Source organism: Anomalospiza imberbis, chromosome Z (genome assembly GCF_031753505.1).
Source record: "Anomalospiza imberbis isolate Cuckoo-Finch-1a 21T00152 chromosome Z, ASM3175350v1, whole genome shotgun sequence".
Lineage (NCBI taxonomy): Eukaryota > Metazoa > Chordata > Aves > Passeriformes > Viduidae > Anomalospiza > Anomalospiza imberbis.
The window spans coordinates 18,563,123-18,586,650 of NC_089721.1; the positions used below are offsets into that span (position 1 = coordinate 18,563,123).

At 35.7% G+C, this 23,528-nt stretch overlaps 1 protein-coding gene across 1 annotated transcript in view; it reads left to right on the plus strand.

Moving 5' to 3' along the window:
* The window catches only part of NDUFAF2 (NADH:ubiquinone oxidoreductase complex assembly factor 2), a 57,740-nt gene that overhangs the window by 28,734 nt on the left and 5,478 nt on the right, over nt 1–23,528 (plus strand). The window contains exons 2-3 of the mRNA XM_068177104.1: nt 6,288–6,377; nt 16,124–16,164. Coding sequence (XP_068033205.1) covers nt 6,288–6,377; nt 16,124–16,164 — 131 coding nt within the window. The remainder of the gene's footprint in view (nt 1–6,287; nt 6,378–16,123; nt 16,165–23,528) is intronic.

The following is a 23,528-nucleotide window of genomic DNA, read 5'->3' on the forward strand; positions in this document are numbered from 1 at the left end:
AACAGCCCACCCCAGAGCGCGACAGCAAAAGCGCCCGGAAACTGCGGCGAGCCCCGGCCCCGACGAAAAGCTGAGAAGCCCAAGCCGGGCATTCGGGAGCTGACCGGGGCAGACAAAGTAAAGAGCGGCCGCGCTTTCCAGTGTGTGTTGTTTAACATTGCTTAAGAAAGTACCTTTGTAATACTTGTTTGTCTTAGATCTCTAACCAAATAAACTAAACATTTTTTATTTTTGTGTAAATGAAAGATGCCATTTTGTAGAAAAAAGAATAACATTTAGGGCTCTTTAAATGTTTGTAGGATATGCATATACATGAAGTGTGTAATAAATCTCAAGGACTTAAGCTAACATTTCTTCATAAGTTTCACTATTGGGTTGACTGTGGCTGAAACAGGTGAGTGTTCTTCCCTAATGAAGAACACTCCCTCCACAATGAAAAGCAAACACAGTAAAATAGTAATACCAGTATTCTTTAATCCTTTAAGTGCAGTAATTAGCTGTAATTGTGTTCAGACCCTGTATAAGACTGAATCTTCTTTGCAAATCTCACACCTGTAATCCTTCTGTAAAATTCATTAAAATATACTAACCCTCAAAAGAAGTATTAGTACCCTGAGAATGTATGTGCAGCTAGCTGTAATAACTCTATTTATTCTGGAAAAAGTGAAGATGGTAAATGAATTTTTGCAAAAGATTCATTGAAAATTCATTTCTAATTAAAATGTAATGAATCATCCAAACCAGTCTATAACACTGCCATGTTGGGTCATATTGCAAAATGGATGTTCTTCACACCTGTGACTTTCTTTTAATTTTATTTACAATTCACACCCTTGCTGTCATTTACCCATTTCTCTTCCCTGTACCACTGCCTTTTTATCTTCCTTCATTATGTGTTTATTTATATGAGTAGAAGTTATTGTGCACTTCCTATCTGCTTGCTAAATTCCCTTTATACATGCTAAGTTCCCATTTTAAGCCATTTTCCATACATTTACAGAATAAATTAAGCACCTCATTCTTGGATTTATTCATACTTTGACAGTAATTGGTAGAAAGTGTTTCTTGAATCTGATAGACCAAAAGAAACCAAAAGAACAGTTGGGAGAAAGCTTCTCTGTGGCAGACCACTGAGCTTCCATCAGCTCTCCAAGGAGCTGTCATTTGTACTAGTATCATTTGCACTTCTGTTCCCAAAATAATGTAATGTTTCGTAATTCTAGTAGGCTTATTGTAGACTCATTTACAAAACAGTGCTTCTTTTTAAATGCATGGGCTTCACAGATGAGAGGGAAGACATAAGTCTTTCCCATGAGCAGGGAATGGGAGCTGATGGGCTGTATCCTGCAGCCCCTGTACCCAGGGGCTACAATGGCAGTGGATATTTAGCAGAGGGATTTGTCTGTCCCTTGAAGGGAATTGTTTCTCGAACAAATGTTACTTAATTTAACTGCCACAGTCTAAGATACAGCAGGCTTTCAAAACATAAGATTTGTGTGAATATACATGAACTCCATGGGCACTGATGCCAGAGGATATTACTGACTTTGTCAGCTGGCAGTCCTTTTGCGAAGTGAAAAGGGACTGTGATGTTTGTAGTGTATGTCAGTCTTTTTCTTTGACAGTACATGCTCCCAAAAATTGAAGCAATTTCCCTGGCTTTAAACTTTCAGTAGAAGTCTGAGGAAACATGTCTTCCTTTGGGAAGAAATTAGTACTTGCAGATAACTCTGGAAAGCCAAATGTGTTGCTGTTAAAATGTAAATATAAGTAGCAAAATTGAAACACAATTCTTGACAGTGAGTGCGTGGTACTTACAGCTTTTGTAGACTTGCTGAGTCAGCACTTAACAAGTTTAATAGCACTTGAACCTGCATTGCTGTAAAACTGGAAATCACTGATCTGGTTCATTTCAGGTTAATGGAAATCAGAACCATTGAAAATATGTGGCCTTGCTGGCTCTTAAAAGTTGAAATGTGTTTCTTTTATGATTTTATAAAGCATAAAGCATTTTAGATAATTTCAAGTGTTTATTTATGGGAGAAAATATAAGTAAATCTGAAAGTGATAGGTGTTAGATACAAATACTTAACTTTTTTGTATTTCAGGATACTGTATTTATTGTATGAATTAATATAATGAACTGTTGGAAGTTATTAATTTGTCACTAAGCAAAAGTTAATTAACCTTATAGAAATCTAAATTTGGAAAAAAACCCCATTATTCTTTGGGAAAAAATACATTATTTTAAAATATTTATGTCTTTCCTAAGGTAAAGATAATTATTGCAGAAACACTGGAAATATGACCACAAGGAAATATAAACACAGTCATCAGTAAACAGACTCCCTCAGCTAAAAATCATTACAAAGAAAAGATAGTGGCTTTCACAAACTAATGCTCACCTTTAAAAGGGTTGTCTTTTATAACAAACTTTTTTCCCTTCTTCAGTGGAGATGAAAACTCTTGATCCTGTTCTGACAGTGATGGGCTGCTCCTGCAGCCTATAGATATGTAAATCCATGTTTGTTACTTCTAGAGAAGTAGTTCTTCCTTTGCTTGGTATGAAGAACTACTGTAGATCAGTTGCTTTGGTAATTTAAGTACTGGTTCACATTTATCAAATCTGCAGTTTATTTGGTAGTTACCAAACAGGAGTTCCTTGAGTTTTGTAAGATACTGCTGAAAAAAAAAATTAGAAAACTTTGTTTTGAGTAGGTGAAGTTTATGCTGGGTTGCTGACAAGGAAATAAGAGGCTGTTAGTGAATGAAGTACAATTGAATCTCTTCAAAGTATATAACACTTCAGTAAAAAGGTATGCTTCAGAAATGCGTCTTTCATCATGAAGTTTAGAGCACTGCTGCTCAAACTGGAATTTAGGCCATTTGCCTTAAATTCACAAAGGCTGCAAGTTCAGTCTGTGCATTTAAAAAAAAAAAAATCTTAATGGAGTGTGTCTTCCATGGCCTCTTAGCATGTGGACATTGCAAATCAGCAAGCCAAAAGAGTCCTGATCCTGAGTTCTCATGAACATCTGATGTTCATTCAGTTTGAATGGGAATTGTTACTTTCACAATCTAATAGTGTGTGGGAGGGAGATCCTCTTTCCATCTGCTGACTGCAAAACATGCTGATATTTTATATCTGACAGGGGCTCTTGTTCAGATAGCTCAGTTCAGGTATCACAAACATCCAGTTCCCTGTCCTGGTCCCATTTCTGCTGTCACTCATTATGTTTGCCATAGTTTCTTTAGCTGTACACATTGTACAGATTTGTTTGAGGATTAACAGGAAATCTTTTTCAAATAATGCTTTTGTAAACAGTGAAAATCAATCTAGGGCTCCTGAAGATCTTTAGAATAGTGTGTATACTTTTTCTTTTTTTAGAAATTGGTGTCGATAGTAATAATTTGTTTATAGAACACCACAGTTTTGGGATTCGTTATTTATTTTCATGTGAAAGATTCTTCAATGGCTTTTTCAAAATGTACAGACATATATATATAATATTTAATGACTGCTGTGGATTAACTAGGATATTTTGCCCATAGAAAGACTCTTCCTTAGAAGTTACTGAAAAATTAAAATATTAATTTTATAACATCTGTGCATGTCTACTGTTAACCATGGGTTTTTTTGTGAAAATATAACCTGGTTTCTGGGCTCCTTAGTGTATGGATAAGGCTGTAGAAATTTAGAACCTGCTTCATTATGCCATTGGCTACCCCTTTATGTTTCACTGAGTATTTCCTTTGCTGGCTTTGACTATCTCCTTCTTATTCCAGCAGGCCACAAAACTTCTGCTAAACACTTTTGTTTTGGAGCTTTTGTACAAATTCACTTCAGTCCTGAAGCATTGATTTTTCTATAGACTGGGACTGAAAGGTTTCGAGAAAATATGTGAAGTGAGAAAATATATAAATGTGACATATGTAAATACTCTATAACTTGCTGAAAGATCTGTCAGTTACATAGTATTCTTGGCCCTTTTGCTGGCTTGAAAACTTGTGCAAATCTTGGTTACTTTGGTGTTCAGTGTAAATGATGTTGTATCTGTTATTCTATGTTACTATTCTGTACATCTGCTAAATTCTTTCTGAAGTAACCTGCTATTTTTAAGACACAATTGGATATATTGTGTTATGTATATAATCCAAATTTAAAGCATTAATGGTTCTTCAGTGTTTCTAACATCCAGTGGTCACATGAAAATGAAGTTAAAGTTAAAACTGTTCTTATGGTGCTATTTTTAATTGCTTCATAGGTATGCTTTTACAAGTGAAGTTTCTTGCATTGCTGTAGCAAAGACTCAAGTATTTGTTTGAAAATATGGGGATGAATTAATAGGAAGCAAAACAGTCAGTGAAGTCAATCTTTAGTATGAAAAACACTTCCATAAACTGTAGAATGTTTTAATTACATCTAAAGAGGCCTCAATGCAATCTTCCCTACAAAAGACTATGTAAATTATTTGTCAGTGGTGGTCTGCCAAAAAAAGCCTAAGGGACAAGGCAAATGAGACAGTTATCATCAGTTGAAGTTAATTAGTGTCATGTGTGCATCACAAATGCAGAGATGCTTAAAAGCCACCAGCAGTACTCAAAATAACACATTTGGGAAATAATTTAGTTTGGCTCTACAGTGTGATTTGACTGTGGGATCTGGAGGATGAGTTTTTATGAGAGTTTTATGAAAGCTTGCAGCAGAATAAGAAGTGGAATATTTAGTTTAATAATACCAGTCACAAGTTGTGATGACAGTTAGAAAAAAGCAGTTCTTCACTACTCTTTCTAATAGTGATTTATTCAGATGGTGTAATACTCAAATTATGGACAGTTTCTTAAAAGGTGCTGTTCTAAGAGTAAAGTCTAGTAACTTTGCAAGATTGGAGAAGAGTGTTTTTTTCTGAGACTTGTATAGGATTAGATAGCCCTAATTAGATACCTCTTCAGCTTTTCTGGAAATCTTATGCATGGGAAGAAAGTAATTCTGTAGTTTTGTTTTGCTTTGTAGATTAACAGTGTAAGAAATTAAATAATCTATGGTGTTGTTGAAAAATAATTGTGTTACAGCTAGGTATGAACTATAATTTCATCATCTTATATGATTTGTATAGTTATAAAACAAATAAGTATCAATCATGTAACTTCCAACACTGATTAAAAATATCTAATTTTGAAGATGAAGGCATTCTACACAATAGTCTTTGCCTGATGGCATATCTTGAAAAAATAAAATGTTGCATTGCTTAAAAATAAAATATAAGAAAAAGAAAAATCTTAGAAAAGGAATTTCACATTATTTACAAGTTATTTTACTGTATTAAATACTTAATAATGAATAAAAGTTTTGAGTTTAGCTACTAATGGTTCCAAGTCCCAACTGGTATCACTTTTAAAATAAATTCAGTTGAAATACTTGTTGAAAACACACTGAAGGAATGAACTGCATGAATCACTTCATTATGAAATAAAAGATTTTATTCAGATATGCTTAGTATTTCCTCAAAATGTGAAATTTCTCCATATCAGCACCCCAGGAAGAGAAGAAGCTGGTAAAAAGAGCCTAGGGAATACTGTTAGGTTTTTCCCTGTGAGGGATGGGAACCTTGCATATATTTCCAGTACCTGCTAATTTGAAAAGCAAATTAAAATACTCTTTCTCCACACAGTAGCATAATATCTGACAGTCAATCTGCTGTGTACCACCTTACAGTTCAAAGTTTTTAATTCTTCTTCAGCAGTAATAGAATCAGAATGTGGGATGCAGATTCAGGTTCCCCACACTGTCTTCCCTTTTCAGTATACTGAGTGTTCCCTATCCGATTCCTACCTTCTGAAAAATTGCACAAGCACAGGGCAGATGCCAGTGATTGGAGATGATGTGGCCTCATGGCTTTGTAGACCTAACCAGTGAACTTTGAGTGATGTTTTTCATCATCAATAATACAAGTCAGCTTCAAAATAGAACATGGAAGCTTTTCTTGAAGTTACTGAAATATAAGGTTTGAAATGGACGTCTAGATGGCAATAATTTTCCCAGTATTTTAATTTTTTTTTCATCCTGTATGCCATTGAACTCACATTAATAAATACAGTTCTTTCAAAATTATAAGGCAATCAACAATTATAAATTTATATAGAAATACATAATATAAAATACCTATTATAAAATATATATGTATAATTAAATATTTTATATTGTGTATATATATAGCTATATAAAATTATATATAAAATGTATAATATAAATATATGTATTTTTCTTTCTTTTTTTCCTGCTTTAGGGCAGATTATACCAGAAAGAAGATTTGTAGAAGCAGTAAATCGTGAAGCATATCAGTATCAAACTGGTGACTTCCCAGCAGAATGGGAAGGTAAATATTTTGGTTTTATTTCAAGATAATTTTGCCATTGAATGTAAGTTCTGTATTTTTAATGGAAAGCCTGACTATGTGAATGAGTCATTTGTTATCTTTCATTTTAAGTAAGGCAGGCTTTTATGTAACTGCATAACAATATGAATTGTTAAAGTAACATCTTCAAAAATAGGATAAATTTTGTTTGAGAAGCCAGTACTTAATGAAAGTAAAGCTATGTGGAGATTACTTATTCCTATTAAATGTGAAAGTATTTGTGCCTGTGGAGGATCTGATTGAATAACCAGCATGAAGTGCATTAAATAAAACAAAACTTCCTTATTATTCCTTCACTGCAGTGTTAATATGTAGGTCAGTTGACCTACATATTAGTGTCACCAGTGATGGGGCTGCTTTTTTTATGGTGTATTTGGTTTCCTATACTCTCCCTTGTGCAATCTAGTAGACAGTAGGAGAACCTGTTTAATAAGTAACCATTTTGTCCAACTGCTACCAATTAAATTCTTGTCTGAAAATTTGCGATATAATAAACATTTCAGGGAAGTTAGCGCATTTCCTGATCAGCTTTTGGAGAAACAGAGAAACAAGAGGAGTATATGTTGGTATTTGAGGATGTTAGGTGCTTGAGCCAAGTGTGTGGTTAAATGTGATATAAAATCCAGGACTCTGCAGCATAAGCAAGGTAATCCCTGAAATAGTACATGGAAGCTACTCATTACTCAATATGCTTTTGGGAGAGAAAAATACCTAGGCTTCTCCCAGAAGCTAGTAGGTTTAAAGCAAACAGATTTTAAGCAGTATGTATTTAAGCTCTGGAATTCCTCGTCGTTGATTATTCTGCTTGCTGAAAGTTTGCATGAGTTCAGTAAGAGGTTAAAAGTATTGGTGGAAGAAAAACTGTTCTTATACACAGATATTACTGTCGTTTAATTTGTCAACGAGCCGCAAATGAACTGAGTCTACAACATGTTTGGAAGAAATGTCTTTGTATACTTGCTTTACCTAATTCTCTTTCCTTTATGCTTGATGCTCTTCTTTGAGGGAGATGATACCTAACAAAGAGAAAACTTCAGGCCCATTATATCCCTTCATGGAGTCAGTAGGGAAAAAGAAAACATTCTTATCTTGTTTTTTATCATTGTCATTACACTAATTCCTAGGATTTTTGCTGTGATCAACTGAGGCTAGTAGTAAGAGCAGAAAGCTTCTGGAAGGTGTTTCAACACTATTGGCAGTGTTTGCCAGCTATGGTGAAACCACAGTGTCAACAGTTTCTGTCTTCTGCTGCAGTACCCACAGGGGGTTGGCAAGTCTCACTCTAGTTGTTTCTGGTTCTTTGTCAGTCCAAGAGAGCCGTCTTCTGAAGGAGAGCAGCAACCTGATAGGCTTGTCCTAACAAAATCATCTGGTGCTTCAATGGATGAATACGATTTATCCAGCTTTCTGAAGGTCTTTTTCCTCATCCAAAATTTCTTTAGCTATCAATTAGAGCTCATCTTAGTTCTCTGTGACTGTCATGCAAACACTGCACTACAGACACAAAGAAGCATATATGAAGCTTCAGGTAACTGCTCTCCTGTGAAGGAATTCTCATCCATGACAATTCTCTGTCTGCACTTGTCTGGAATTAACAGGAACACAACATGGACATTCAGACTGTCTCAGATGGGTGTGGGCTAATAATCCTTTCACAAATGGTCTTAGACTGCAGTGTTCAACCAAATTGATATTCAAACCTATTGCTTCGCGCTGTTGGGATCTGTGTAGCACTCAAAACCTCTTCTATATCTCTCTTCAGAAATTTAGCACAAATCCATGGAATTTAACAGTGTGGTGCCTTGAAGGTTGCAGATTTTTGCAATGTCATGTGTGACAAGACCTTGAAGTCAAGTACCACATACCCTCAAGGGCATATGGATTTGCCTAAAAAGATGCAGCTGCAAGACCAAGACACACTTTTCAAATCAAGGCATCCTGTTCAGATTTGTTTTAGAGAAGAAGTGATTAACTGGTCAGTCCTGTTGTTATGAGCTATGTTTACAGTTTTATTCCTTAACTTTCTCATCTTTGTAACTATGAGGTTTTCTCTTTGTGATACTGTCAGCAGATACAAATACATTGTCAGCAAAGAATTCACAGAGGAAAGGAAAATTTGCAGTTTGCAGATTGAATAATAGTCTTTTCCTCCTAAGTGTTTGTCCTGATTTTGGCCAAGGACAGAGTTAATTTTTGCAGTCACCAGGAGAGGGTGTGGCTGACAGGGTGTGGCCAGAATCCAGATGTTAAACAATAGCACCTTAGGTTATTGCTGGGAATAGGGGAAGGAGACTCTGTCTTCTGAGAAAAAAGGTGTGGCTTCTGCTTGGGAAAAAACATGGCTGTGGTCATCTCATCATCCTTGGTGAGCATTTTGCACGTAAATTACCCTGTCTTTTGTATGCTTTTATTATTAGTATCAATATATGTTTGTTTTCTTATCTCATTGCTGTTTCCAGTAAATTGTTATCTCACCCCGTGATCTTTGCCTTTTGTGCCTCCCATCCTTCTCCCTGGCCAACCTCAGTGGGGATGGGCGGAAGAGGAGGGGAGAGGGAGCACACAGTCGGCAGTGTGGTTCGGGAGCTTTTGTGGGAGAAGTAAACTGGCGAGTACCATTCCTCAACCACAACACCACTGAATTTCTCTAGAAAGAAGAGATACATGCATGCTTTTTTCCCCAATGCATTTATTAAGCAGAAGGGTGTGTAGTGTATACTTCTGAAAGATAAAGATGGAAATTCTGGAAAAAAGGCTAACCTGTACTTTTTTGTCCAATGCTAGTCTGTGGCGTTGGTTTTTCTTTGCCCCAGTCCTGGGCAGCTGAGGGTGCCCGGCTAGGCACACTGCTTTTTGGTGAGACCGGGGCCGCTGCTTGGGTGCGGAGCTCTAGGGCTGAGCCTCCGCGTGGGTCTGCCGCCTCCATAGCCGCACGCTGAGGTGAGACAAAGGGAGAGAGAAGGCACACTCTGCCCTGTGGTGCTGAGAACTGTTTATTTCCCGTGTGGCTGCCATGGTGTCTCAGCAGCATTCCCAGGTGCGTGCGTGGGCAAAATGGCAACTTGGACAAAGGGAGCATGGGGTTAAATAGGGGGCAGGCAGACAGGGGTGGAAGCCCCCCTTGCCCAGTGCAGACAGACGACAGGGGAGTGATGTGGACCATGGCAACCTCTGGGAACATAATGGGTGGGTACAGCATTCTGGGACAAATGGGAATGCAGAGGTGGGGTGACTGACATGGAATTTTCAGGAATGAACAGGGGGTGGCTATCAGATTGACATGCAAGAGCTCCTATGGAAGACAGCTTGGAGCAAACCATTGTGAGAGGGAAATGGGGGTACATAGAACCGACTAACTAACATTTATTAAAATCCCTAACTGAACCAACCTGGCATGCAACACTAGTCTAACCTATGCAAATGGTTTTATGGATGTAGAATTTTAACAAGCCAAAACTGGTGGGCATAGAAGCTTTTGAAAGAACTATTATGTCTTGGCTGCATATTGTGGGGTGTGAGGGATGTAGGATGCTCTGAATTTCAATTCATCATTACTTCTTTTTTGTCTTCTGTAAAAAAGAAATTCTGAATTAGTTAAAAATGAGAAGGAATGGAAAGTGTAGATCGTTGAAATACTACTATAGAGGCCAGTTATCTGAGAAAGAAAAAATTTAATTCAAGATTTTTAGACACTCTGCTGAAATGCTCATTACATTTCTGTCCCAGTTTTTTCCTCTTTAACATTGGTCTGGAAGTTTCCCAGGCCCACAGAAGCTGTGCTGAACTTTCAATATGTGTCTTCTGTCCAGATGCTTGAAAATATCCCAGTACATTCTTTCTGTGGGTGCTCATGTTATAATTCATGCTATTATGGATGCTGATCATTCCAGCAAATAGCCTGAGACTTTGCAGAAGGAGTTATAAAATACTTGCTGTTTCCTCTGAACAGTAAAATATTAATATAAAGTTAAAACCTTATTTAATATTTCCTACTTTGTTTTCTCTTTGCTCTTGGACTCTGCCAGGCACACACTTACATCTCCAGGGGTCTCCTCTCCAAACCCTGAGTATGTACTTTGACATTCATGGCCTCTGCTTAAGTTTCGTCTGTCTCTCAGTCCTTTTCCTCTCAGGCTTTTCACTTTTAGAACTGTGCTAAAGAGTCTGTTGCCTTATCTCCTCCTTTTCTTGGGACCAGTAGAAAGCTGCTTTTACCTGTACTGTCTCTGTTCTGCAGGACTCAGGTTTTTTTACTTGTGGACAATTCTAAATGGCCACCTCATTTAAAAGTGGTCATCCCAGCACCCTTTCCCTTTCTTTGTCACCCTGCACAAGTGTATGACTGACTGTATGACTAGAGAAAGAAACCTCTTATGACCAAAATTAATAAAAGTACCGTCCCTGGAAATACTTACAGGCATCACTTCTCTGAAGAGAACTTTCTTGAAACCATGGACAAAGAATAGTGTTAGGAGTGGGAACAGGCTGTAGAGAAATTGGTAGAGAGGACAAGTTAAATCTCATTCTGTACCTTAGACATTCATCTTAGACAGCCGGTAACCTAAGGAAATGATTCTGGTGCTGTGTTTATCAAGTTTTAAATGTGTAAAAAAGTAAAGGAGACCAAGTAGAAAGCTATAAAGCATCATCTAGATCACAGACTCAATCTGTTCAAGCTGTTTCTTTGACTCTGGAGAGTCAGTACACTCTTGTGTACTGATCCTGGGAGTTTACTGAATACAAGGCCAAGGGTTTACTCCTGAAGGACTTGTCTGGAAATTTTATCCTAAAGATGTTAATTTTAAGTGCTCTGCAGGATTGAATTATCTATATTCTCAGACTTCTGAATTTTACGAAAAGTTCTGAAATGTCCATTAAGGCATTTGTAAAGCTGAAACAGAATCCCTTGTGTTATCCTCAGTGTTATCTCTTTGTACATCTAAAATTCAATTAATTTCAATTTTAAAAATCCAAAATTGTATTTCTTCTTGTACTGTAGTTTTAAATTTAGAATGCAATCCATATACAAACATTTGTATACAATAATAATACAAATATTGCCTGTTTTTGTTTCAGTGAAGTCTCTTATATTTTACTTCAAAGTGTGAGTGCCTACTTTTCCTTAGGCAGTATGGATCCACACAACAGATAACATTTCTGTATTTTAGTTCTGAATTTTCAGCTGCTGAAGTATGTGCACTTTACCTCCTCAAGACATGTCAGTAGTGCTCATAAGGGGAGATCTGTAATTTTGCACACCACAGAGATTGAGGAGATGGCATGCTTCATAGAGCATTTTATTGGCATCTACTTTTAATCTCTCTTTCGTTTTTCTTGCTAACATTTAGTGATTAATGGGAGTCTTAATTTGCATGTTCACTTCTATGGCCAATGCAGTGTGTTATCTGCCAGTAGGAGTCTTAAAGTTCAATGAAAATTTCATGCATACTAATAAGAATGCAAATGAGTGCTGATGAAAAAATGCAAATGTCTCAAGGTAGGAAATGTCCAGCTTACTTGCAAAATTCCTCTTAGACAAAGGTGGAATTAAAATGAGTGCATGAAGATAAAATTAGAAGCAACAGTTTTAAATTGAGGCAATGATTCATTTTGCCAAAGCTTTGGGGAGCAGGGAAGATGTTCTGGTTGCACTCGGTACATTCATGTTACCTTCTCTGCCAGGCTTAAAACATCTTGGCTGACAATAGTGAAGGCATTCTGTTTTGTTAGCTTGGGGAATGGGAATGTAATATAAAAATGCTTCCCAGCTATAACTGTCAACTTTTAATTAAGTATATATATCTATGTATATATGTGTGTGTGTGTGTGTGTGCATGTGTTGTTCAAATAAAATGCAATAAAGCACCTACCTACCTTGTTTCCATCAACAAATATTTGACTATGGTATAAAGCTGTTAAGTAATTTAAAAGTGCATTCACCAAAGGTGTAATGCAGATCATAAAGGTACAAGAGCTTTTGCTTTACCCAACTATATACACAGATATATTTTCCAAAGAGAATGCAAAATATATATAATTCAACCTATTACTTACTTGAATTTTGTTAAACATAGTGCTAACACAGTAAGAAATTGTTTATATTTTTGTACACCTTCCTTCTTCCTTTGCTACCATGAATTTCTCTTACACCTGAGTTATGAGGTGGTTGGTGCTTTTTATGAACCATGTGTTGGGTACTCAAAATGTTATTGATAACTTAAAAGTCAAAGACTTGAAGGCTTTTAAAAATCTTCCTGTCTTAAAGAGAACCACATAAAAACTGGTGAGAATTAAATATATTAGAGTCCTCCCATTCTTACCCCCAAAGATTAAGGAGTCATCAGGTGAATTATTAGTAAAATGCATTTATTTTGAAAGACTGATAAAATCATTGGATACTAAACTGCATTGTGCTAAAATATACTGACATCAGATGATGTTTTCTTTGCTTTTAAACTCATATTTCATCTTGAGCTTTATGAAGAATATTTAAGAAGCAGATTTGCACAGAGGAATATGATAATGTTAAATGTAACTAACTTAATCTTATGGATATAAAAAGATTTTAGTGAATTTTCATACTATATTCCTCCCTCAGCTACATGGCAGTGAAGAAATCTTTGATTAAATAATTACTTTCTTATGCAGTTCATGAGAGATATTAAAATTAGTTTACTTGTAGTAATTCAGAAAATAGTATCAATATTTGTGCCAACAAGTTTTATGTACTGTTAAGCTGAAAAAGATTAGTACTCCTGACATTTATTAAAAAACAGGAAGGTTAATAGATAAAACAATACAACAATAAAACAAAGTATTCAAGTGTTGTTATAATTAGAAAGAAAAAGAGCACAGTGTTAAAACTGTGTGCATTATTTATGTATTTAAATAGATACAGTTCTATTACAGAACATTTGATACAAAAAAAGTCTTCCTACATTAAGGTTTGTTTCTTTGCTTTTGGGTGTTGGTACTGAGTTCAGTTAATGAATGAAAATGTATTGAGGAGTGGTCCTTACTTCATAGCCTCTGTTCACAGGACATATGTGATTGTGTTACCCTTCACTGTTTTGTTTGCAGCTTTTTAAATCAGGTAGATAATTAAATGATAAAATCATTTACTAGAAGTATTCCATTAATCTGAAAATCATTAGTCAAAGAACTACTGAAAGTCACAGGTGCTCTTGAAAGAAAATTTATTGTAATGTTTATATTTCAGCAGTACTTTCTAACTGCAGCTTAATTTTTATTTCAAATTTCTTCTCTAGGGATCAGTTATTTTAATCATCTGAAATTAAAATGCAGCTGATGTTTTAAGAAAATACTGGCAATTTCAAATAAAGTAAATCAATTTTTACCTATTGAGAGCTGTGGGATTAGAAACAGTGGTACTGTCCATCCACAGATCAGAAGCAAGGCATGGCAAGGTAGAAGATGATATTTTGTTGCAAGTAATCTGTTAAATTTTTATAATTTAAAGCTTTACTTTTTATGAGGCATTTTGAACTATTATTTTTCCCTTTTTTTCTCCATATGTATCTTTTATTGAATAGTGTCTAGTATACACACTTTGCTATATCTGAAATCTCTACTACTTTTTGCTTTTTGCTGAATGTTGTTGCCAAGTATTTCAGTAATCTGAAACTGTTGCTAAGTATGGACAAAGTGACTTCCTTCAGGAGGAAATGCTTATGTGATAAGATTTTCTTCAATAGCATGGCTGATTTATTACAGAGCATATGCAAAGCTGCCAGCTGAGAAGTGACAGTATCAGTTTAATTTCTCATCTTGTCAGATTTTGCAGTTTGAAATCCTTGCAAATTTGAATGTTTTTAAGTGCTACAGGTACATGCAAAAAGTTCTACAGTTCTTCTATAGATTTAATTGAAAGTCACTTAGTTGTATTCTGAGTTACATTATTGGGCTGTGTTCCTTTCCACTGACATAAATACTTACAAAAAGGATGATGTTGATACTTCATAGCTCTGTCACTTCTCCACAATGACAATAGATTTAGATCTATTCCTATTGTTAGGAATGCTGAGAAGAGATGACAGGGACTGCTTTTAAGAACAGTAGTTTGAGAAAGACATTTAAAAGTACATATCTTCAGGATTTGGGCATCTGATAGACAAGAACCAGAAATATTACCTTGCTTCATACCTTTACAGGTATTTTACCATTAAACTTTACCATTAACCAAGGCTGTTGGCCTTGCCATCCTGGCTAAATTCCAAGCTGATCTACCATTTTGTCTCCCTTTGTTCATATGTTAATTGGAAGCTATTCTCCCTAAAACCAGTTGCATACTGCTGCTGAAGCCATGATGTTAGTGTTTCATCTTCTATGTAATTGCATTTTCAGAAGTGAGATGATGTTATGACTCTGTGCAGGTTTTAGTGTCTTAGGCTTATCTAAATCATTCCCTGGTTCCCCTCAAAATACAGCACAGATGGTATTAGAAAATTAAAATATGGAATATTTACTTCTTAAAGCATTTCTGTAACTTTATAGATGGCAACAGGTGAGACCAGGAATTTGAGTGGGTTATAGCAAAATGTTATTTTTGCTCAATTTTCAAGCATAGTAACAAAAATCTTAATTACCCAAACAAACATATGAAATAACATTTTGCTGCATCTCAACACTTGGAAGTGGCTTTCCTTATATTTGTCATTCTGTTCATTACTGGCTACTTGCATTCTGCTGCTAGTTAATTTGAAAAATATGGGCAGAAAAGGCAAATTTCTTCCATCCAACCAAGAACCTAGGAATTGTGCAGATTAAGAAGGCGTGAAAAAATGCTACTCTAGTGGTATTTCTAAAAAGTGGTGTCAGGTGATTCCTCTAAATAATGTCTGTAATAGTTGGAGCTCTCTCTATTAGATCACTGACTACAAAGTGAGACCTGTCAGTGTCTGCAATGTGGTGTCTGGATTGTTGCCTCCTGACAGTCCCAGCTAACAGCAGTGTTAGTGATGGGAGTGGGCAAATGTCTGTGGATCTCATTCAGAAAACCTGAGCCACAGGACAGCTGTCATCGCCACTGCTTTTATTCCTCCATTCCTCTGCTGTTTTTTCCAGCATGAATTAACTGAGATGGAGGGATCCTTCCCCAGTCACAGTACCCGTCCCTTCTGGCAATGAGTAATCCCACAGAACCACATGATGTGTTCAGTCCAGGCTCTGCAGTCCCTCAGTCAGGTTTGGGGCTGTACCTTTCATATCCATAAAGGAATTCTATCTGGTAGCAGCATAAAAAAGTTTTCAGCTTTAAGAATGTCTGAAGCATTAACAGGAATCCTTTTTCACCAGAGTGGTGTAAGGCTGTTTACTTTCCATCAGACAGCTTGTGATTTTCTCAGGGTGTACCTCAACTCTCTATTGCAAACTCAACAATAAGCCTGTGCCATAAGCCCTGCTTTTTAAGCCCTGTTTTGACAGCCAAGGTGGTATCTATACCTTGCCCAAGGTCTCCACACAGAGGTGACACCATCTTCCACCCCTCCCTTCTCTGAAGATTGAGTATTAAAACAGGAAATAACATCTTGTCACCTACATTTTGGGAAATGACAGGTTTGCCAGGTGGTGGTGAATTCTATTGTACTTTTTTCATAAATACTTGCTTTCTGTTACAAATTAATAATAATTTTTAGTTTTAATACCATTTTTTATCTTTGAAATAATCAATTTGATTTTTTTTTCAGCATGGATAAGAAAAAAGAGAGACGATCCACCCACCTTTGAGGTGAGATGAAATGTCTTTAAATTTTCAACTGTTGAAATGAAACTACCATAATTAATTTATAGTGAACTTATCTGTGCAGTAATCTGCCACTTGTGGAGGACAATTTAATATGTTCCTTGCCTAACTGATGAAAACACACACTGACTAGATATCTAACACCTAGAAAAAAATAAAATAAATTCCATTATTCTTTAGTCATTCTCTATGAATTCTTTTAAGATGATATACATAGGTTCTTTAAGATGATCATAACCATTGAAGAGTCTCTTAAATTAAAAAATTCTTAAATTACTGCTATGGCTTTTAATTAATGTAAGGTTTTTTCACGATAGTTGATACTAAAATGTGGATTTCAAACCCAACTGCCAGTGGATTCATCAAAACAGGAAAACCAATTGTTCTGGCATTTTGCAGTGCTAATGCTAGAGGGAGTTGCAGCCATGTCTTTTTCCATAAGAGAAAGTAGATAAATGTCCCACAGTGTTTTTTATGCTGATGAGTTTGTAAGGAGTTTAGAAACAAGTTTGACTGCTGATCTGTGTATGCAGATGTATGTATACACATACATGACTTACCCAGCATTTCCATTGTAAGTTGCTAAGCACCAGTTAGGAATGGGAGAGAAGACATAGTTTGCTGCAGAAGATTCAAAATTACACCCAAGGAGGCAGACACATGACTTGCATCAGGAGTACCTGTGTCAAGTTCAGATCCCTGAAGGTATGTTGGCATATCCAGCCATTTGGTCACTGAGATCTTCTGGAACATCCTGGCCTATGAAAAGTTGTCCTGACTGCCTGTTTGTTGACATGACCTGGGGAAGTTTGTCATTGAAACAAGCTCCTACACAACATACAGCTTTTCAACTAATTCTCTCTGCCCCTCTTTCACACTAGCCACCGAGGCTATAGAGGCAGTAAGGACTATAATACTCCATGAATGAAAGAATTATAATATATATATTATAACTTCTATTATATAATATATATATTACAGCATCTATTATATATTATATAATATATATATTATATTATATAGAACACAATACATATATTATAACTTCTATTATATATTATAACTTCTAATATATATTGTATATAAAATAATTATTATATATTTAATAACGATAATAACTTCTATGAATGGAAGTTTAAGTTAAATTTTTCCTTAAACCTATTCAGGGAAGTAGTAAATGTGGGTTTGTTTTTTTATTTTTTAAATTTTTTCCCTTTCCTCCCCAGTCGCGTTATTTATGTAGAGCCATGGAACTGATACTACAACAGCTGATCCATCTAAGTTTGGACTGACTTCAATTTAATTTCTTCTGGCTTATACAACTCTATGCAAACAACTTTTATTGTTGAAATTACCACTTAATGTGATACTTGAAAATGGGAAGTGTTGTATCTTTTGTTCTATCATTTCTGTGAGCCAGGCTGCTGTGATAGTTGCTCTGAGGTAAACCTTCTCCAAGACAATCAGCCTTGGGTCTGGACTTGGTGCAACAAAACTCCTCCTGGTGCTAGAGATGTTGGTTCATTTTTTAAATAGGGAGCAAGAAGTCTCCACAGGTGAGAGAACTGTGTAACAATAGTGTTCTAAATATTTTACCTTTCACAAAAAGCAATTTATAGAGAGTGAAAGATTGCTGTGACTAATGGTGCATTCAGAGTTACAGGACTTCTTATAGTTTTAGTTTTGTGGAGTAATAGATGTGAGAAATAATTTAGCAGCTAAGTAGTTCACCTGCAGGGCTGTGCATTGACTGTATCACAGAGCAGAAATTATAAACTAGGAATTTGAAAATAGTTAACTTTTCAAGTAATCTCTAAATAGTTTTTTTTCTGCATAAGAAAAAGTAGTTCCAATTTATGTATGTTAAAAAATCTTCCTAATATTTTGAAAAGAGTGCTCCAGTCATATTTTTAACATATTAGAGTAAAACCTATTTTTTTCTCTATTACAGAGAATAATGAGGGGCATTATATATGATCTACTTTTCTCCTAATTTGAAACTGGCACAAACCCTTACATCCCAATATAATTATAGTAATGACGTACATATAGCATATTGTTTGGTCCCTATTTGTAGGGCTGATTTGCTTTAGTGTTTTAGCTACATAAACTTTACTGGCTGCTATTCCATATTCCCCTTTTGACAATAAAGGTGGTATGGTAAACTGCTGTTTGACAGCTATGGAAAAAGGGAATATTTGTGGCATATTCCGTGTTGAAGCAATGTATAACAAATCTCTATATTCTTTTGTGTATTTCTCATGAGACCAGACTATTTCTGAAAAAGGATGTAAAGCCCACAAATTTTACGTTTTTGCTTCAATCACATTTTGCTGTCAGGATCTTATTGTAACAGCCCTAAAGTTCCCAAAGCGTAAGTTTCTGGAGCTATGCCTATGTCCCTACCTTTGCAGTCTGTAAAAATACTTTTTGAATGGTTTTCCTCTCTTTCCTGTCCTTTGCCCTTGATTTTTTTTTCTTTCTAATATCAAATGACATATGTTAAACTTTATTACATTTTCTGTTCCTCTTCTGTTAGCCTACCATCCCCCTTTTGAATCTTATATATGGGGGTTTTTTATATTTGTCTATCTTGTCTTTTATTAGATCTTGACTACTGATGATAGAGTTTGCCCAACTACTGAGGTTACCACATTTCATGATTAATTTTTATTTGAAAATATTGCAGAGAAACAGCTTCACAAAGCAGTTGGATCTTACTGATCACAGTGATGACCACAAGTTGGGAACCAATTGTTTGGTAAATACTGTAGGCTAACAAAATGTCATTCATAATCATCAGGACATGTCAGTCTTTAAGTGAAAACAAATGTGAGTTGTTCTTCCCTGTTAGTGTTCAGAATAATTGGGTCATGACATCAAGCTAAGTCTGTTGATGATTTTCTTGAGACTTGATCATATTTTGTATTCAAGCCATTCTTTCTTCCACAAACACCTGATTTTTTTGTTTGTTTGCTTGTTTCCATTATAAAGCTTTAACTTTTGCTCAGAAGAAGTTGCTTTATCTCTCTCTTTAGTTTCTCTCTCCTGGTTTGCTTTTTTTTTTTTTCCTTAATGGAAGAATACTCCAAGTCAGCCTGTGCAGTGTTAAATGTACCACATCGCTAATGGTTTCTTTCCTCCTTGTGTGCCCATCCCTTTTTCTCCATTTTTGAAGGAAGCCAGTTGGCCTTCTGTGTCTGGCTAGACATAACTCATGAATGCTGCTCATTACCTTGGTTATTTCTAACCTGGCCAGTTACATAAGGAATGATAATGCTGGAAGCCTTGGGTTTTAAAATAATTTTCTGTGATACTAGTTAACATTTGGTTGCCTTTTGATTTTTTTACAGCTTGAAATATGCCAAGTCTCAGCTCAGTTATGATAAGAGTGATAATTTGACAAATTAGTGTAGATCACATTGTTTCTTATGTTCTGCATAAACATACTCTGTTCCAGTGGTAATTAGGGAATCTGTCTTGATATAGAATTCTGGATCACGCCTTTGCCCTGCCTGAGCATGTGTACAGTACATATAGTCCTTATATCACAGTGAGAATCTGAGCTTGAATACAAATACTTTTGCAGTACTGTAGCATCTTGTCATCTGTCCCTTTATATGTGTATTGAGTATGATCATATATGGTTGGCTTAGGAAAATCATTACTTTTATTCCTGTGTGGCTCTAAATTATATTTTAGCCAGTTTAATCGGGGATTAATAACTAAGTTGATTTGATACATTTCTTTATTATGTATATAGAAAATTAGGTGTACGTAGCAAGTGTTTTGGCAAATAGGAAATATGTCACTGTCTAAGGACCTTACAGTTTTAAATTAATGAAAGTGTTTTAAAGGCTACTAATATTAAAATAATTTTAATCAAATGCTATTTTGTGGAAGCAGATTTAGTAGTTTATCACTTTATATGTGTATTAATTCACCTGCTAAGCTTTAGTGTTGTCAGAATTTATTAAGAAAAGTTGTCTTGAGATATAGCAGTTGTTTTATAGAAAGGATGTTCCATCCATGGAAATTATTTCTTTAAGATGCTATTCCCTTCCATTCTTTCAGCCATAGTCCACCTTCTGTATAGCTCATCCAAAAATTTCCAAGGTAAATGTAAATGTGCTGTCTTGCATATGCCCCTACCCCCTGGTTTTTCTTTAGGATACAGAAGTTTAAACCTGGCTTCTTTATATTTTGAATTTTCACATCTTGTTTAGAAAGGAAGGAAAAGATGCTCATGAAGACAAGGAGGCAACCTCTCTTTCACGGAAAGTAAAGTAGGAGTGCATGTTCCTTTAATTAGCATCAAGATCTTGAAAATAGTTTGAAATTGAAAACCACAGTAAATGGCTGCTTTTCTCTTGCAGTATGTACTTGTTACACAGTAATAAAATTCAGTGAGTTCTGAATTGCACAGTTGGATAGAAGGCAAAAAGCTAAAAAAAACTTCTGTGATGATGCCTCTATTCTTTCAAACTATTTCTAAGGTATCCATAATCATAATTATCTGTTTTGGCAAACTCCTTGTCAAGTGAGGAAAAAACATACTTCAGTGAGTTGTAATAAGCATGAGGTTTCTTCCTCTCAACCCCCAAATAATTACATTGAAATTAAATTCTGTTTAGTTCCCACAATGTATATCCACTCTTCCCATTTGTTTGATCATAACTATTACTTATTTGCGAGATGGTATGATCAAAAGGAGGTTCATTAATGTAGATTAGTTTACACAGAATTTACATTCCTTTAAGGAGAATGGGATGCAGTTTAGAAAAATGCTTTGTTTTACCCTGTTGGGATTGCATCTTATGGTTTTGCCTCTGTCTGCTTTCAGATGGTTCAGTTCAGAAGTTGTAAAATGAGAACACTAATACGGAGATTCTACATTCTTACATAGAGATTAGGACTTAGCACATGAGTAATTTATGTCTGAAGCCACCAAAAGCTGTAATATGATTAACAGGTTCAAGGAAAAACATATTTTAAAAGTCCAGGGATAAAAATGTCTCTGAGCCAAATTTTTCCCACCACTGTCATCCAGAATCACAACCAGCATTTGGACCATATTCAATAACTTAGGTTGCACTAAATAGCATTTTGCATAGTAAATTATGCATGATTCCAGAGAGGATTATTATTTGGTGCAAAAGGGCAATAAAATTTGACAATTTAAAGAACTGAGCTATGAAGACCTTAAATAAAAGGGAGTAGTCATAGAAGTCAATGAAAAAAAAAAAATAAACTGAGCATTTGCAGAAGCCCAGAAGTCATCATCTTTTGGATTTTTTCCTCTTGTTCATTTTTACTTTCTCTTCAAGTTTGAAATATAACTGCTTGCCCAACCTCCATAGGGTAGTGTTGGGGCACCAATTTGTCCCATTGCTTTTAGATTGCCCATGCTACAGATTCCAAGGCAGCAGAGGAAAGAGCTGCTGCTCTTCTTCACCTATCCATGTGGGAAAGAGTGCATGGAGCACTGGTTCTGTGTCCTGATTCACTGACAGCACAGCTGAGCGGGGATGCAGGTCAAAGGGAAATGTACCAGGAAAAGGCTGGTACAAATTACATCATATGTAGACTAGGGAAAGCAAGGGCCAAATGGTGACTGAGTCACAGCTACAGTTCCTTGTTTGCTCTGTGGGGATCAGGACTATGCGTTGCCCTTTATTCAGGGCAGAGTGCAGTGGTGCCAGGCTAGTTTGTGTTTTTTTGCTGCTTCTACAAAGTCTCATTGGTAATCTTGAATATATGTGTAGTTCTGGACAAATATCTTGGCAGAATTGTAAAAATAATTCAGGCACGGTCCCCTACTGTCTCCATATGGTGGTGATATGCTTTACAGTCTGGTGTGTCTTCTTTTTGCCTTTTGCTACATGTTCTTACCAAACACATGTGCTACACTGTGGTGCCCTAGAAATTATTCAGATCATGCCAGAGATTCTGTAGTTTATATCTAGCAGTATAGTACTTCAGTAATACTAAGCACTGCTTGTCTGCAGATAAAATTTAAATGAAAATTGCTGTGAGTTATGATTAATATTTAACTGTTTTAGCAGGGTAGTAAATGTGGTATTAGCACTGCATGTAAAACAAAATATTGTAACTGATCAGAGATTTGCTCAAGAACTGAACCTGCATAAAGCAAATCTTAAACTGATTTCATTAATGTTATTTGTTGATGGACCAAGGTTATTTAGTGTGGGTTCTTTACAAAATTAGCAGTCACTTGAGTGAGTGTTTGATTTAAATAACTATTTTAGCTAATCCAGATAAGCCTTTCTATTTCAAACTACTCCTCTGTTTTTGCCATGAAGTGACAGCTTTTCATTTACCACATTATTTCTTATTCGCAAGCTGGTACTGCTGGGCTCATGTTCAGTTGCTGAATTATCAAGACCTGCCCTGGATCAGAACATTCAGTGCTTCCCAAAGATGAGGTCCTCTCTCTGCCTCCTACTCTTAAAATATGATGTAATAGCCAATTATCTCTTCTTGCCTACTTAACTTGTCAAACTGGAAAATGGAGTTTAATTTAATCGTTTGTTGATATTCTAAAAAATGGTGATTCAGCTTAACTTCTAACATTTTGCCCGAGTTTCAGTTAATTTGATAATGAAAAAAAAAATCTGATATGTTAAATTGTCTTATATCAATTGTTTTTAACTGCCAAAACAATTTTTTCATTCAATTTGTTGTTTTTTAAATTTTTGTTAACCTACAGGTATGAATTTTTAACAGGCAGAGTTCTAAGTTCAAGTTAATTCATGATTAAAGATAAAATATTCATACTAGACACAAAATGTGAGTGTTCTATGAATTACACCATCTACAGTTCAAAAAATATGTCCAGCTATTTCTCAGTTCGGGCATCAAACAGTAAGTAGCTAAAAAGATGCAAACCAAGGGAAATTATGAATATTTCAACTTATGGTAACTTGGGAAGTTGAAATAGTTTCTAAGACAACATAGAGAAGCTATTTATTTCTAATTTAATCAAAATACAAACCCATCTGAAAAAAAAGGTGACTTTTTTTCAAAATTAATAATAAATAAAAACCTTGTAATTAAAGGGTTAGGTGTTCAGAAAACTTTCTGGAAAGTGCCAATCTGTTAAAATAATCCTTAAACTCTGCCCCTTAGAAACTATACATGGGTACTGCGTATCTGCACTTGCCTGCATCCTTAGAGCTCTGTTCACAACTTTGTGCTCAGGAGTTTGAAAATGTTTTGTGGGAGGCAGGTGCTGGTGTGACTAGGGCTGGCTGGAGGGCCAAGGGGCACACAGAGAGGGGAGGACTGGTTCCTCAGGGTGAGATGTTCAGCTGGTGCTGCAGGATAGA